General features: G+C 39.9%; 1 protein-coding gene across 11 annotated transcripts in view; it reads right to left on the reverse strand.

The window, feature by feature from the left end:
• Positions 1–17,394, reverse strand: part of fbxw7 (F-box and WD repeat domain containing 7) — a 355,529-nt gene that overhangs the window by 11,710 nt on the left and 326,425 nt on the right. For 7 of the 11 annotated variants that reach the window (XM_063046483.1, XM_063046480.1, XM_063046478.1 and 4 more), the window contains 6 exons: positions 13,263–13,397; positions 12,734–12,857; positions 12,373–12,509; positions 7,959–8,075; positions 3,861–4,042; positions 3,465–3,690 (listed from right to left, as the gene is read on the reverse strand). In XM_063046483.1, the coding sequence (XP_062902553.1) occupies positions 3,465–3,690; positions 3,861–4,042; positions 7,959–8,075; positions 12,373–12,509; positions 12,734–12,857; positions 13,263–13,397 (921 nt within the window). The remainder of the gene's footprint in view (positions 1–3,464; positions 3,691–3,860; positions 4,043–7,958; positions 8,076–12,372; positions 12,510–12,733; positions 12,858–13,262; positions 13,398–17,394) is intronic. The other 4 variants (XM_063046479.1, XM_063046481.1, XM_063046488.1 and 1 more) reach the window with 2 other exon arrangements.

The following is a 17,394-nucleotide window of genomic DNA, read 5'->3' on the forward strand; positions in this document are numbered from 1 at the left end:
ACCAAAGTGCATGACCAAACACTTCCCTACACTATATTCCATCTGCGACTTCTTTGTCCATTCCTCTGATCCACATCCTTCTGCAAACACTCTTCTTCCTTAACACTACCTGTCCCTTCACCTATCTGTATCATCTGCAAACTTGGCCACAAAGCCATTAATTCCTTCATCCAAAAAGCAGTCCAACCAGAAAAGGCTCCCGTTATTCTCACTCTTTGCCTCCTACCAGTCAGCCAATCTTCTATCCAAGCTGGTACCTTTCTTGTTAATACCATGGGCTCTTATCTTGTTAAACAGCCTCATGTGTAGCACCTTGTCAAAAACCTCCTGAAAATCCAAACAACATCCATCAACTCTGTGATCCCGCTTGTTATTTCCTCAAAGAATTCCAACAAATTTCTCATGCAAGGTTTCTCCTTTAGAAACCATGTTGACTTTCACCTACGTTATCATGTGCTTCTAAGTACTTTGAAACCCCATCCTTAATAATGGACTCCAATATCTTTTCAACTTCTGAAGTCAGGCTAACCAGCTTATTTCATTTCTTCTGCCTCCCTCTCAGAGTACAGGGATATTTGCATTCCAGTCCTCCAGAACCATTCCAGAATCGAGTGATTCTTGAAAGATCATTACTAATGCCTTCAGAAATTCAGACTTTTCAGCTTCCCAAGTATCTTCCTACTAATAGGAACAGCACTCTCACTTCTGCCCCTAACACTCTCACATTCTACTGGTGTCTTCCACAGAGAAGACTGATGCAAAATACTGATTAAGTTTGGCTGCCATTTCTTTGTCCCGATTACTTCCTCACCAGCATCATTTTCCAGCTTGCCAATATCCACTCGTCTCTCTTCTACTCTATATATATCTGGAAAAGCTTTTGATATCCTCTTATATTATTGACTAGCTTGTCTTCGTATTTCATCTTTTCTTTCTTTATGGCTTCTTTTGTTGCCTTCTGTTAGTTTTTAAAAACTTCCTAATCCACTACATTATATGCCTCCTCTTTGGCTTTTATGCTGTCTTTGACTTCCCTTGTCAGCCACAGTAGTCTCATCCTTCCTTTAGAATAGTTCTTCATCTTTGGGATACATCTTTCCTGTGCCTTCCAAATTTCCCCCAGAAACACCAGCCATTGCTGTCATCCCTGCTGATGTCCCCTTCCAATCAACTTTGGCCAGCTTCTCTTTCATGCCTTTAATTCTCTTTACTCCTTTATAATACTGATAAGTCCAATTTTAGCTTCTTCTCCAACTACAGGGTTAATTCTATTATATTATGATCACTCCTAAAGGTTCCTTTACCTTAAGCTCTCTAATCAAATCTGGGTCATAAAAACATCCAGTCCAGAATTGCTGTTCTGCTATTGGGCTCAAGCTGCTCTAAAAAGCCCTATCATAGGTATTCTACCTATTGGGATCCAGCACAAACCAGATTTTCTCAATCTAACTGCTTAGTGAAATTCCCCCTCAACTATTGCAACATTGCCTTTTTTTTTAATCTGCCATTTCTATTTTCTGTTGTAACTTGTAGCTCATATCCCGGCTACTGTTCAGAGCCCTATATATAATTTCCATCAGGGTCTTCTTACCCTTGCAGTTTCTTAACTCTACCCACAATAATTCTACATCTTTGTCACCTCTAAGTATTTGATTTCATTTTTTAAACCAACAGAGACACACCACCCCCTCTGCCTACCTGCCTGTCCTTTCAATACAATGTGTATCCTAGATGTTAAGCTCCCAATTATCTTCTTTCAGTCACAACTCAGTGACACCTACCACATCAAACTTGCCAATCTCTAACTGCGCTACAAGATCATCTACCTTATTTTGTCAACTGTATGCATTCAAATAGACCGACTTCAGTCCTGTAGTCATCGAATCTTTCAGTTCTACTCCCGTTATGGGTTAACCCATCCCACTGACTGCAAATTTACCTCATCCTTTGCCTGTCCTTCCTCTCACGACACACTGCATCTAGTTGTATACTAACTGCCCCATCCTCGGCTCTATTACTATGGGTTAACCCATCCCCCTGCCAACTTACTTTAAGCCCTTCCCAAAAAGCTCTAGCAAACCTTTCCACAAGGATATTGGTTCCCCTTGGGTTCAAGTGTAACCCATCTCTTTTGCACAGGTCATACCTATCCCAACAGAGATCCCGATGATCTAGAAACCCGAAACCCTTCCCCCGCACAAATTCTTCAGCCACCCAATCATTTGCCAAATCATCCTATTCTTACCCTCACTGGCACATGGCACAGGCAGCAATCCAGTGAGGTCCTGCTTTTCAGCTTTCTGCCCAACTCCCTATATTTGCACTTCAGGACCTCCACACCTTTTTCTTGCCTATGTTAGAGTACCAATATGTACCATGATTTCTGGCTGTTCACCCTCCCCCTTTAGAATACCATGAACCTGATCAGAGATATCCCTGACCCTGACCCTGGCACATGAGAGGTAACATACCATCTGGACGACACTTTCATGCCCACAGAATCTGCTTTCTGCTCCTCTAATTATGGTATAGCCCATTACTACTGCACCCCTCTTCTTCCCCCTTCCTTTCTAAGCCAAAGAACCATGCTCAGTGCTGGAGATCTAGTCAGTGCAGCTCCACCCCCCAACCCCCGACCCCTCCAACATATCCGAAGTTGTATATTTATTATTGAGGGAGAAGGTCTCAGGGGTACTCTGCATTGGCTATCTGTGCCCTTTCCCACCCCTGTCGGATACCCAGCTACCTGCCTCCTGCAACTTAGGGGTGACTATTTCCTGTCAACACCTCCTTATTCTCCCGAATGAGCTTAAGGTCATCAAGAGACTGTTTTGGAGCTGCCTGTTGTAAGCTACTCCCAGGAGAATGTGATCTTAATTTTGCATTACCAACCTGCAAGTTATTGAGCAACATGAATCTTCTCTCCTCTGTACCAATTGAGACCTCCCCACAATCACCTCAAACTCTCTCCCATGACCCCCTACTGAAACTTCAGAGCACTGTCATGATGCCAGTCTCCCCAACAATAACTGCATACTTCCCTTACCCTCCCAAAACCTGGGCATCACTGCAGTGCTGGCTGGCCAACTTCTTCAATGCTGGGCAGAACTGGGCAGGTTGCAGAGCTTTCAGCTCAAGCTCTAATGCCAATTTAATCTCAATTCACCCATCCACAAGTTAAATTCCAACTCTTTCCTGCTTTCCATGCACAAGTCAGATCAGGTAGCTGATCCGTCTTCTGTGTCTGGCATTGCAGAATAATACTTCAATAAAAAATAGCTTATCAAGTTCATTGAACAATAAAGCATCCAGATGTCAAGCTGCCTTACATTTATATAAATGATTAGTCATGTGTAGCTCAACACATCCTGTTGAATAATAAACACATTCTTCTTTTGCTGTAGCAGACAAAACAAAAACATTTAAAGAGGGAAAATATTACAATGATTACTCCAGTGTCTCACCTGCAATGAATAGACTCTGTTGGTGTGTCCCTGTAACGTATGCAGGCAAGTTTCTGTTTCAGGATCCCACACCTTAACCATGAAATCATATGCCCCACTAACAACTCTTCGTCCATCATACTGTACACATCGCACTGCTGCTACGTGTCCCATCAACACATGCAAGCACTGTCCTGTTTCAATATCCCAAACCCGAAGAGTGGCATCTCGAGAACCGCTCACAACTCTGAAATGACAAACAAGAGGTGTAGCTCTTAGATCATATGTATCTATTATCAATTTAGCCAAGCAATGAATATGCCAGTTTGTTTCAAATTATAATGAATATATTAGAGAACTTCTCTAATTAACACCAAAACAATTTGGAATATTCTGTAATTTGAAGCAGAATCTTACCTATTTTCATGGAGGTGCATGCAACGCACAGTGGAGGTATGACCATATAACGTGTGAATACACTCTCCTGAATCTGCATTCCATACTTTCAATGTCCGGTCAGTTGATCCACTGATGATGATATTGCCTCTCATCTGTGATGACCAGACACCACCAGTGTGTCCTACTAATGTTCGTAAACACTAAATAAATAGGAAATAACCAAGTAATGGAGTTGTTGTAAATTGCTTGAAAGTTAATTTCTTCAATAAAATTATTTCAAATAAATTTTCATTTGCTTTTCTGTAGCTGTTTCATTATGATATCTTACTGCTTCTGTTTAGAAAACTAAAGAATAGGAAATCTACTTATCTTCAATCACACTGGATGTAAGAGACTAGCAAAACAATCAAAGGAGGATAAATGAATGGATAAATAAACACCATAGATCATAAATGGAGAAAGCAAAACTTTAAAAGGTCAATATCCGCCTCTAATCAAGGCGAATATGCTCTGATTTTTACTTTAGACAAAAAAATGGTTAAACTTGTCATATTTCATTTGTGTGAAATATGCATTTGTGGTGGTAGCTGTGCAAAGTATTCAGCAAACAAATTTGACTCGCTATTTTTTGTGTGACTGTTACTGCTATCATAGTGCTGTGCATGACTGATGGTACAATGCTTTTGCACCTTGGCCTCAGAGGAATGCTGTTTAGTTTGGCTACGTTCATGGGTATTCATGCATAGTTGAGCAACAATTAAAGTTCAACTTCATTTGAGCTGAATTTTAGAAACAGTATAATGCTAATAGGCAGGCAGTTTTAGCACGGTGGGGGAGGGGGTGGTGGAAATCAATCAAGCAGGGAATTTTTTTTTTTAAAAAAACAATTTATGCCTTACCAATTTTTCTTGACAGTCAAGCTATGTTTCTGTAGTTATGAGCAATAGGAAACAAAAGTAATTTTCAAAATTAGGGAAATTTGTGCACTGAATTCTAACTTTACATCAGCTTCCTATTAAAGGTCAGTGAGCCTTGTATTAGTGGTTGGGAAGTTATTAGAGAGGGCTCATGGGGATAGAATTTACTCACATTTATAAACGTGTGGCCTTATTAGCGATAATCAGCATGGTTGTGAGGCAGATCCTGTCTTACAAACTCGAGTTTTTGTTTGAGGTGACAATAATAACTGATGAAAGTAGGGAAGTGGATATTAACAACATAGATTTTTAGTAAGGTATTTAACAAGATTCCTCCTGGGAGGCTGATCCAGAAGATTAAGATTCATAGGATCCACAATGACTTGATACACTAGATTTAAAACTGGCTTGACCAGAAGACGAAGGTTGTGGCAGAGTGCTATTATTCTGACTAGAAGTATGCTACCAATGTGTTCTGCAGGGATCAGCACTGGGACCTCTTGTTTGTGACATACAGTGGCATGCAAAAGTTTGGGCACCCCTGGTCAAAATTTCTGTTACTGTGAATAGCTAAGCAAGTAAAAGATGACCTGATTTCCAAAAGGCATAAAGTCAAAGATGACACTTTTCTTTAATATTTTAAGAAAACTTTTATTTCCATCTTTTACAGTTTCAAAATAACAAAAAAGGAAATGGGCTCGAAGCAAAAGTTTGAGCACCTTGCATGGTCAGTAATATCCCCTTTGTCAAGAACCACAGCTTGTAAACGCTTTCTGTAGCCAGTCTTTCAATTCTTGTTTGGGGGATTTTCGCCCATTCTTCCTTGCAAAAGGCTTCTAGTTCAGTAAGATTCTTGGGCTGTCTTGCACGCACTGCTCTTTTGAGGTCTATCCACAGATCTTCGATGATGTTTAGGTTGGGGTACTGTGAGGGCCATGGCAAAACCTTCAGCTTGCACCTCTTGAGGTAGTCCATTGTGGATTTTGAGGTGTGTTTAGGATCATTATCCTGTTGTAGAAGACATCCTCTTTTCATCTTCAGCGTTTTTTTTTTAAACAGTGTGATGTTTGCTTCCAGAATTTGCTGGTATTTAATTGAATTTATTCTTCCCACTACCAGTGTCATGTTCCCCGTGCCACTGGTTGCAACACAAGCCCAAAGCATGATCGATCCACCCCCGTGCTTAACAGTTGGAGAGGTGTTCTTTTCATGAAATCCTGCACCCTTTCCCCCCCTCCAAACATACCTTTGCTCATTGCGGCCAAAAAGTTCTATTTTAACTTCGTTAGTCCACAGGACTTGTTTCCAAAATGCATCAGGCTTGCTTAGATGTTCCTTTGCAAACTTCTGACGCTGAATTTTGTGGTGAGGACAGAAGAGTTCTTCTGACAACTCTTCCATGAAGGTCATATTTGTGCAGGTGTCGCTGCACAGTAGAACAGTGCACCACCACTCCAGAGTCTGTGAAATCTTCCTGAAGGTCTTTTGCAGTCAAACAGGGGTTTTGATTTGCCTTTCTAGCAATCCTATGAGCAGTTCTCTCAGAAAGTTTTCTTGGTCTTCCAGACCTCAACTTGACCTCCACCGTTCCTGTTAACTGACATTTCTTAATTACATTACAAACTGAGGAAACGGCTACCTGAAAACACTTTGCTACCTTCTTATAGCCTTCTCCTGCTTTGTGGGCGTCATTTATTTTAATTTTCAGAATGCTAGGCAGCTGCTTAGAGGAATCCATGGCTGCTGATTGTTGGGACAAGGTTTGAGTCATCAGGGTATTTATAAAGCTTTCCGAGTCATTATTAAGCCTTTCCTAATAATGACTGAACAAGCCATAGCCCTAACAAGCTAATTAAGGTCTGAGACCTTGGTAAAAGTTATGACAGCTCAAATCTCTTGGGATGCCCAAACTTTGCATGGTGCTCCTTTCCTCCGCCCCCCCACACTAAAATTGTACAAAACAAAAATAATACACTAATCTTGCTTAAAATGTTGAAAAGAATGTTTCATCTTTAACTTTATGGCTTTTGGAGATCAGTTCATCTTCTACTCACTTAACTATTCACAGTAACAGAAATTTTGACCAGGGTGCCCAAAGTTTTGCATGCCACTGTATATAAATGACGAGTGAAAATGTAGTTGGAATACTAAATTTGTAGATTATACAAAAATTGGTACAGATGTGGATAATGAAGAACATTGTCTCTAAGTTCTCAGCAGATTATGGATCAAATGAAGATATGGTTGGAGAAATGGCAGATGGAGTTTTATCCAGACATGTATAAGATATTGCACTGGGGGCGGGGGGGTAAATCGAACACAAGAGGAATGTACAAATGACAGGACCTTTAGGACCACTGATGTACCGAGGAACCTTTGTGATCCAAGTCCTTAGTTCCCTGAAGGTGACAAACTAGGTTGACAGGGTGCTTAAACAAAAGGTTTATGACATGCCTACCTTAATTGGTCAAAACATTAAGTATGAGTCAGGAAGTCATGTTGCAGCTGTATGAAACTTGGTTTGACTGCAGTTTGGAGTATTGTGTTCCATTCTGGCTGCCCTTTTACAAAAGGCTTGAGAGGGTTCAGAGAAGGTTCACCGTGATGCCACCTGCATTACAGTATTCACTATAATGAGTTGTTGGACAAAACTGTGGTTGTTTCTTCTGGAGGGGCATAGATATGACAGGTAGTCAGAATCTTCCCAGGATAGAAATATTAAACACTAGAGCGGATGCCTTTAAGGTGAAAGAGGAAAAGCTTAAGGGAGACGTGCATGGCATGTTTGTTGTTTTTTTTTGTTAGATGGGGAGTGCCTGCATTGTGCTGTCAAGGTAGTGGTGAAAGCAAACATGATGGTTGCATTCAAAAGGTATTAAGATTGACACATGAACATGAAAGGAATGGGCAGATATCGATCCTGTGCAGGCAAATGGAATTAGTTTCATTTGGCATCATGGTTGGCACAGACAACATCAGCCGAAGGCTCTGTTTGTGCACTCTACTGTTCCGTGTTATTATTAAAACTCACAAACATAGAAGCAATTAAAGCAGAAAGCACCTAAAGATAGTTTACATCTCAGCTAAATGATCTTCCCTTGGAACTGATACCAATTCATCAAAACTGACTTTCAGCATTCACAAAATTTAGCTTTACTTAAGGAGTGACCAGGTAATAGGTGGAACTGAAGAAGTTTACCTTTCCTGTAACAGCAGACCACACTTTCAATGTGTTGTCATCAGAGCCACTGACAATTCGGTTACCGCAGAACTGTAAACATGTGATTACATGATCATCGTGACCTTTTAGCACCTGCTGAGAAAGAATAATTCATGTTCAAAGTAAATTTATTATCAAACTACATATGTGTCACCATATATAACCCTGAAATTTGTTTTCTGGTGGTACACTGAGTAAATCCAAGAACAATAATAGGATCAATGAAAGACAGCACCCAACAGGGTGGACAAACAACCAATGCTCAAAACACAACCGTGCAAATGCAAAAGGAAAAAAAAAGATAAATAAATAAGCAAAAATACCCAAAACACGAGATGAAAAAGGAGGGAGAGAGAAACCGGGGAATTATAGACCAGTAAGCCTGACATTGGTGGTGGGGAAAATGCTAGAGTCAATTATCAAAGATGTGATAACAGCACATTTGGAAAGCGGTGAAATCATCGGACAAAGTCAGCATGGATTTGTGAAAGGAAAATCATGTCTGACGAATATCATAGAATTTTTTTGAGGATGTAACTAGTAGAGTGGATAGGAGAGAACCAGCGGATGTGGTATATTTGGATTTTCAAAAGGCTTTTGACAAGGTCCCACACAGGAGATTAGTGTGCAAACTTAAAGCACACAGTATTGGGGGTATGGTATTGATGTGGATAGAGAATTGGTTGGCAGACAGGAAGCAAAGAGTGGGAATAAACGGGACCTTTTCAGAATGGCAGGCAGTGACTAGTGGGGTACCACAAGGCTCAGTGCTGGGACCCCAGTTGTTTACAATATATATTAATGACTTAGACGAGGGAATTAAATGCAGCATCTCCAAGTTTGCGGATGACACGAAGCTGGGTGGCAGTTAGCTGTGAGGAGGATGCTAAGAGGATGCAGGGTGACTTGGATAGGTTAGGTGAGTGGGCAAATTCATGGCAGATGCAATTTAAATGTGGATAAATGTGAGGTTATCCACTTTGGTGGCAAGAACAGGAAAACAGATTATCTGAATGGTGGCCGATTAGGAAAAGGGGAGGTGCAACGAGACCTGGGTGTCATTGTACACCAGTCATTGAAAGTGGGCATGCAGGTACAGCATGCAGTGAAAAAGGCGAATGGTATGCTGGCATTCATAGCAAGAGGATTCGAGTACAGGAGCTGGGAGGTACTACTGCAGTTGTACAAGGCCTTGGTGAGACCACACCTGGAGTATTGTATGCAGTTTTGGTCCCCTAATCTGAGGAAAGACATTTTTGCCATAGAGGGAGTACAAAGAAGGTTCACCAGATTGATTCCTGGGATGGCAGGACTTTCATATGATGAAAGACTGGATTGACTAGGCTTGTACTCGCTGGAATTTAGAAGATTGAGGGGGCATCTGATTGAAATGTATAAAATTCTAAAGGGAATGGACAGGCTAGATGCAGGAAGACTGTTCCCGATGTTGGGGAAGTCCAAAACGAGGGGTCACAGTTTGAGGATGAAGGGGAAGCCTTTTAGGACCGAGATGAGGAAAAACTTCTTCACACAGAGAATGGTGAATCTGTGGAATTCTCTGCCACAGGAAACAGTTGAGGCCAGTTCGTTGGCTATATTTAAGAGGGAGTTAGATATGGCCCTTGTGGCTAAAGGGATCAGGGGGTATGGAGAGAGGGCAGGTACAGGGTTCTGAGTTGGATGATCAGCCATGATCGTACTGAATGGCGGTGCAGGCTTGAAGGACCGGATGGCCTACTCCCGCACCTATTTTCTATGTTTCTATGAAGAGTCCCTGAAAGTGAGTCCATAGGTTGTGGGAACAGTTCACTGATAGGACAGTAAAGCTGAAAGATGTTACCCCCACTGGTTCAAGAGCATGATGGTTGAGGGCTAATAACTGTTCCTAAACCTGGTGGTGAGTGCCCTGAGGCTCCTCAGTGAGTGCAAAGCATGATCTGGATAGTGGGGGGGCCTTCATGATGGATGCAACTTTCCTGCAACAGTGCTCCATGCAGGTGTGTTCAATGGAGAGGAGAGGAGGGGTTTACCTGTGATGGTCTGGGTCATATTTTCCATTCTGGGGCATTGGTGTTTCCATACCATGCTGTGATACAACCAGTCAATATACTGACAAATTGGGTTTAACTGTACTTCATTACAAAAATAATGTGTCCATCACTCAAATTTTTCATGCCCAAAGATTCTAGGCACACCAGCTGCACATGAAAATTCAGTTAAACTTTTCAAATGGTTGCTAATTTGGTTCATTTTTATAAACAATCCAATCGAAATCATGTTTTAAGTCTATCTTCACATCATCTTTAATATGAAAGCTTATGGGGTGTTAGCTTTCGTAAGTCGAGGGATAGAGTTTAACAGACGCGAGGTAATGATGCAGCTCTATAAAACTCTGGTTAGGCTACACTTGGAGTACTGTGTCCAGTTCTGGTCGCCTCACTATAGGAAGGATGTAGAAGCATTGGAAAGGGTACAGAGGAGATTTACCAGGATGCTGCCTGGTTTCGAGAGTATGCATTATGATCAAAGATTAAGGGAGCTAGGGCTTTACTCTTTGGAGAGAAGGAGGATGAGAGGAGACATGATAGAGGTGTACAAGATAATAAGAGGAATAGATAGAGTGGATAGCCAGCGCCTCTTCCCCAGGGCACCACTGCTCAATACAAGAGGACATGGCTTTAAGGTAAGGGGTGGGAAGTTCAAGGGGGATATTAGAGGAAGGTTTTTTACTCGGAGAGTGGTTGGTGCATGGAATGCACTGCCTGAGTCAGTGGTGGAGGCAGATACACAAGTGAAATTTAAGAGACTACTAGACAGGTATATGGTGAAATTTAAGGTGGGGGGATTATTTGGGAGGTAGGGTTTAAGGGTTGGCACAACATTGTGGGCCAAAGGGCCTGTAATGTGCTGTACTATTCTATGTTCTATGAATCCTAATACTATCACTGCATTGCAATGGAATTAGCAGTCCTGGTTAAGTTTGTTTGCTATCCCCTATCCCCAATGCAAATTGAAAAAAAAAATTCTGCCAGTCCTAAGATTTAATTTGAAGTCAATGCAAAGGAAAAAGAGCAGATTGTCAATCTGATAATGTAGAAGTTTTGATTCCCAAAAACCATACTTTCATTATATATGTAGAAAGATTTAAGTTGAGGTATGGAGATATCACAGTGATGGTGCATCCCAGTCAAGTGACAGTAGGAGACAATCTGACTAAATTATTTTAAACTATTAGTGTTATCCTTGCACCCAATATGGTATTATTTTACTAAATTGCCTAGCCATCCAGTTATCAGGGGAATGCCTAATGTTCGGAAGGGTGTGTAAATAATTTACAAAAATGTAATCGTGTTGAAGTAAATAATCTGACAGCAATTCTCAGCCAAAATATAATAGATTATTGACAGTAATGTTACAGAAAATCTCAAACTAGGCTCACTGCTCAGTGTAGAAGCTGATGTTCTGGCTAGAAAATGACATTCCAGTATGTATATATATTAACTGGGCTTTTAAAAAAAGATGAGCAAGATAAAAAAAAAGCTGACAAAAGCCACAAGATCAAGGTCCCATGTTGAATTATAAATACAGATGAAATGTTATAATTTTGTTTCTTTTACGTTTTGCTCTATTTTATACTCTTGCTCATGAGGATCAAATAATGTAGCTCTGAAAATTTAACCTCTAATTTTAACCCTGAAGTTTAAACTTCTGGAAGTTTAACCTTTAAATAAATTTAATACAAGCAGTAGCAGCATAATTCTAATGGAAAAAATTAATTATAATAAACCACAATGGGCAGAATTGATCAAGGCCTTCCACACAGGTTAATTAAAAACATGTGGACTGATTTGTGTTACCTCACTTACCAGTGGAAACAAAGCCACAAGATATGACTTTACAACTGGGTGTTGCAGTATAGCTTCCAATCCTTTTCCTGTTATTAAGAAATGTATCCCAACACAAAGTGAGTGATGAAGTTTTCACCCGAGCCTTTTTTTGTAGTTGATATGTGACTATTCTTTTTAATTTAAAAAGAGAAACATTTTTGCCGAATTTACTCTTCCAAAGCCTCAGACAGAGCCAGAGATCCCTCTTCCTTCACTTTCTCATTTTGCTGATCAAAAAACCAGGTGGACTGAAAATCTGTGACAGAGTTTAGACTGCTAAATGTAAGAGAAGACTGCCAGTTGATGTGTGGATGAGAGAATCAGCTCTCAATGGTGTGAGTGTTAAAGAGAACGATGAGAGACTAGCTTCACTGGCAGTCAATAGACTTGACTGGATAATTCTCTCTCATTTGCCTTATCAACACTTTAATCCACTTATACAAAGTAGCAAACAGTATGAAGTAGTTCCCATATCTTCAGCTCCTTAATTCGCTTTTAGACAGTACCTTTGGGTTTTTTAGATCTCCACAGCGCCAGTTAGTGTCTATTCTGTGTTGTCGGATATAGGCACTTTTCCAAGGGCTGTGAGCAAAGCCTGGTTTGATCACTTTTCTTCTTTTGATGTATACAGGTTCATTTATTCCTATGTAAGAAAACAATCATCACTACTTAGAAGGACTGATTTGGTGAAGACTCAAAGAAAATCAAAAAATACTGCCTTAAAAAAAAGTAATTTGGGCACCAATTATGCATACTTTCACTGGTATATTATTACCCATAGTTTCATTTACCTTCCTGGAGTAAACAAGCCAAACAGTACTGATATGTTCCAAAGCTGCAAATATCAGACAGAAAATATACACTAACCTTCCTCTTTACATTTCTCTCTCCAAAGAAGGTTATCTTCAGCCAGTATCCTCCAATAGCGACAGGTTTGTGCTGCCTGTAGCAGGTCCTTGGGATCCAGGAATGAAAGAACATACAATGCCAGCTATAATGCAAACATGTTACAAAAATCTAATTATTATCTTATTACAATGGTAAAGGATTTTCATTGAAATGGTGGCTGAGCATAAAAAAACTCATCAAAACCAGTTATACTAAAGCAGGATACTGTCTCCCGCACAACAGGATTGTGTAAACATTATTGTCTTAACAGTACACATGAATGGGGGAGATCAACAGTTCAAGCTTCAAGTCTGTGGTTTTTACTTGTGTAAACAAAGGTGTTTTTTTTAAAAAAAGAATTCTTGTCATTTTCATATCACGGCTACACATTTCAGAAACTACAAATTAATAGTTTTGATTAGCATTACATATTACACTGCCAATACTGCAATGCCAACTACTAAGAATACCGGTTAATCTAGAATGCGACTTTACCCAAGAATCTCACCTCTTTTGGGAGGAGTGATATGAAGTCTCGTTGAAACTGAGGTTCTATAACCTGCATCATGTGCTTTACTTGGGTAGGTTCACAGCTGTCAATTAATTCATCTAATGCAAGCAATCTTTCTGGTCCACTCCAACTCTATAGTAAAATAACCACATTTAGTGAACAACCACACATGTAAAAGCATGATGCAATTGTAATAAATTTAGAAATAATATGGTAGTTAATGGAGGGGTTTAATGATAAAACATTCAATTCCACTAGCCTCCATAACTAGCACATAACTGTCTGTACCTTCTGCCATTTCCAATGGGATTCTACCACTATGCACATCTTCACCCTCCCCAACCCTGTTCCTTTCCAGAAGGATTGTTCTACGCACAACTCCTTTGTCCACTTGTCCCTCCCCACTGATCTCCCTCCTGGCAATTATACCTGCAAGCTTGATAAGTGCCACACCTACCCAACACCACCTCCCTCACCATCATTCAGAGCCCCAATCTCTTCAGGTGAGGCGACACTTCACCTATGAGTCTATCAGGGTCATCTACTGTGTATAGTGCTCCTGGTGTGGCCTCCTTTACATCAGTGCAGCACAATGCAGATTAGGGGCCTTCGTCAAGCACCTTTGCTCTGTCTGTCACAAACAGCAGGATCTTCCAGTGGCTACCCACTTCAATTTAATTTTCTATTCCCAGTCCATCATGTCCATTTATGGCCCCTTTTACTGTCACGATGAGGGTACTCTCAGTTCGGAGAAGAAACACCTCACAATCCATCCGGGTAGCCTCCAATCTAATGGCATGAACATCAATTTATCTAGCTTCCGGTAATTAGCCCACCCCTTCCCCCACCTTTCTTCATTCCCCATTCTGGTTACCCCCTCACCCCTTTTCCTTGCCTGCTCATCTCCCTTTGGCTCTCCTCCTCCATTGCTATTTAGTCTTGCCACTTCTGTTGCTTTTGGTTTTATATTTCACCTTTCCTCTCGGTTTTACATTTTATCTTGCCTCAGTTTTACTTTTGCTTTAATATCGAGTCAAACTAAGAGTTATTTTATGTCACAACTTTTGTGTGCTAACTTCACACCAGAATCTCCCTTTTTATATGCTTCTCAAACCTAGAGAATTTGTAACATTTTCTACTTACAACCCTCAAATAAGACTGTTGGTTCAACATGACTATTCTGGTAATATCACCAAATACATGATTCGGAGGGAGTTGTGGAGATGTTGACAAAGGAGATATGCACACCCAAGGAAGCAATGTGACAAAATTTATTCTGTAGGTGGTGGAAGTGGAATCTTTGAATATTTTTAATGGCATATGCAGATTCTTTACAAGCAAGGAAGGAAGTTTACTAGGGTAGGCAGAAAATGTGAAGTTGATGGTACAGTAATTTACTCTGTATGGATGTAGAGCATTGCCAAACTTAGTCACTACAAACCGTCTCAGGTTTCAGGTGTTTGCAACAACATACATTTTCTTCCAGCAATAATCAAACTGCTGTAGTTAGCTTCTATATTTTCCTCGATATCCAATAGTCACACCTCCACTACACATTAAAATTTCAGACAATTTCTCTATCCTGCTTGCACCATACACAACACTCTTTTCTGGCCCCTTTTTCCTCTTCATACTTGGATGAATAGGTTCTGCTGAATAGGAACAACTGTTACATGAATTTAAGTTAGCATGGACCTAGCATACATTTGATCTGGACATTCTTGACCAAATGTGGTATGACTCTACCAATTATCAATTTGCTTCATATGCCTCAGCTAAAGCCACAGAAAATGCTAAAAATCAATTGGCAAGAACACTGTTCAGTGCCTTAAATTCCTGTTTGTTATCCTATTCACAACTAACTCTAATTTTATTTTGTAATATGAATACCAACAATGAGGTTGATATAATGGTAACTTCCCTGTTCATTTTACTCTTGATCTCTCCCTAAAGTCTCATCCTTTCCTGTGTCAATTCATTGCCTCCTTAAGTTAAAGTTCTTATGAGACTTCTTTTATCCCTTTTTTTTTAAAACTCAACATCCTCATTCAATTTCCAAAAGTAATTTGCCCTCTTCATAGCTATACAATTGACAGTGGATGGCTGTTTTGCAACCATCATTACTACTCTTTAATGAAACAATAAAAGGCCTTTTTCCTCACCCAAGCTGATAACAAGCTCTTCTACATATCCATTCAGCTGCCTTACTTACAAACCCGAAAGGAATTTCAAAACTCTTCTTGATCTATTTGAACAAAATATTATTGCTGTTGCCTTTCTTGGATAATAAGGCCAATACAATAATCATTCTAAATCACCCATCTGATTAATATGTTTTACACTTTAATTGTAGATTAAAGTTTAATACTCCCCCAACCCTGCCCCAATTTTGCCTAAGCTAGACAGCTCACTCAACTAATAAGGTTTTCAGGAGCCACCTCAGAGAAAAATGGGAGAGAGAGAGATGCTTAAGTTTAATCAGGGAATTGTGAAGCTTAAGGTCTTGGCAGAGGACAGCAAAGCCACGATAAAGAAAATCAGGGACCTAGGTGTAGAATATGCAGAAATCCTGAAGATTGTAGGACTGGTGAATATTGTAGAGAACAGGATGGATATGGGTCATAGAAAACAGTTGAAAACAAGGGAATTTTAAAATTTAAGTAATGCATAATCAGGAGCTAAGAAAGGGTGGAGTTGGAATGTTATAAAGGTATAAATAAGTAGTCCTAGTGAAAGCATGGCATGCAGTCCAAATCTCACTGAGATCAAATACCAACTGTCTGATTCAGCCTTTGAAAGCTATCGGGGAAAGGGATAGAGTTAATCTTCAGAGAACACAATATATAGTGGGGATTAAAGACTGTAGCTTTTATGTTTGCATTATTTAGATGAAGGAGATTTATGGTTATCAAATATTGTTACAAAAACAAACTCGAAGAATAACACTATTTCCTGCGTGTGCAAGACTTATATCAAATCTGCTAACTTTAGTAACATTCTCTTCCACCCTGTCTACATTAGAATCATTTCTTCCAGTCATTCTTTTTTCTCTTCTACGCATAGACTATCCTGCCAGGAATAGGCCTGTATGTCAGAACTACATCAGAAATATGTTACAAAGACAGTTTATCTGATTTCAATGGCAACTTGACCTTTATTTATTAGAGAAGTTCCTTTTGTTCTATCCATACTTCTGTGCTTTTCACATGTTAGCTGATATAACAGTCTAGCCTGCCAGGCAGTTCCAGCTATATTATCAAGCTTAATATGCTGGTAAAAGCCAATGTTAAACATTTCTACTCCTCTTATCACAGATGCACTTCTTGTTCCATATTACTTTCCCAGCTTCTCCCCTACTGAAAACTAATCTGCATCTAATTTGATCCCTGTTCTGTGATGGGTGCAAACTCAACTTTAACAGTTTCTCTTTCCATTGATGCTGCCTGACCTGCTGAGTTTTCCTCAGTATTGTCTACTCTCATTTCAGACATCTGCATTTTTTAAACAAGTAAAAGAAAGCAGAGGAAGTTGAAAGAAGTGGGGGGGGGGGGAAGAGCACTGAGTACTGTTAATGTAGATGTAAAAAACTGGACGAAGGACTGTAGGCAAATGAGAAACAGGAGGGTGGCTAAGGATAAAACCTTGGACAACACCACCATTTTATCTTTCGGTATCAAGTTTTTTTCCTGCAATGAGCTTCTCATTTGCACTGATGGGACTTAAGCCCCATCAGTAATACATGCTTAGTGGACTGATGCACTGTCAAAATATAATCTTACACTCTCAGTCCCACCCACATTTCAAATAGTTGCAGTGTATTTTTGTATGGAAATTAAGTCTTGAGCTAAAGAATAAAGCTAAAGCAAATTTCATATAATGTCATGGACTGCTGCCCACAAATGGCATACATAGTTGAACTATTTCCATAGATGTAATTTGAATGTGACGAAGTTACTGAGATCTACATATATGCTACTCATTAGAAAGAAAAGTTATATTAACGGAGGGAAGTGAAAACTATAAATATACTGAATCCTCTTAGATATAGTCACACTGGTTTATCTCTAATATTTTACAGAAGATACAAACAAAAAGTGCAAATAAACCTCCCTCTATTCAAAAAATAGTC

This window comes from Mobula hypostoma, chromosome 4 (assembly GCF_963921235.1).
Source record: "Mobula hypostoma chromosome 4, sMobHyp1.1, whole genome shotgun sequence".
Taxonomy (NCBI): Eukaryota; Metazoa; Chordata; class Chondrichthyes; order Myliobatiformes; family Myliobatidae; genus Mobula; species Mobula hypostoma.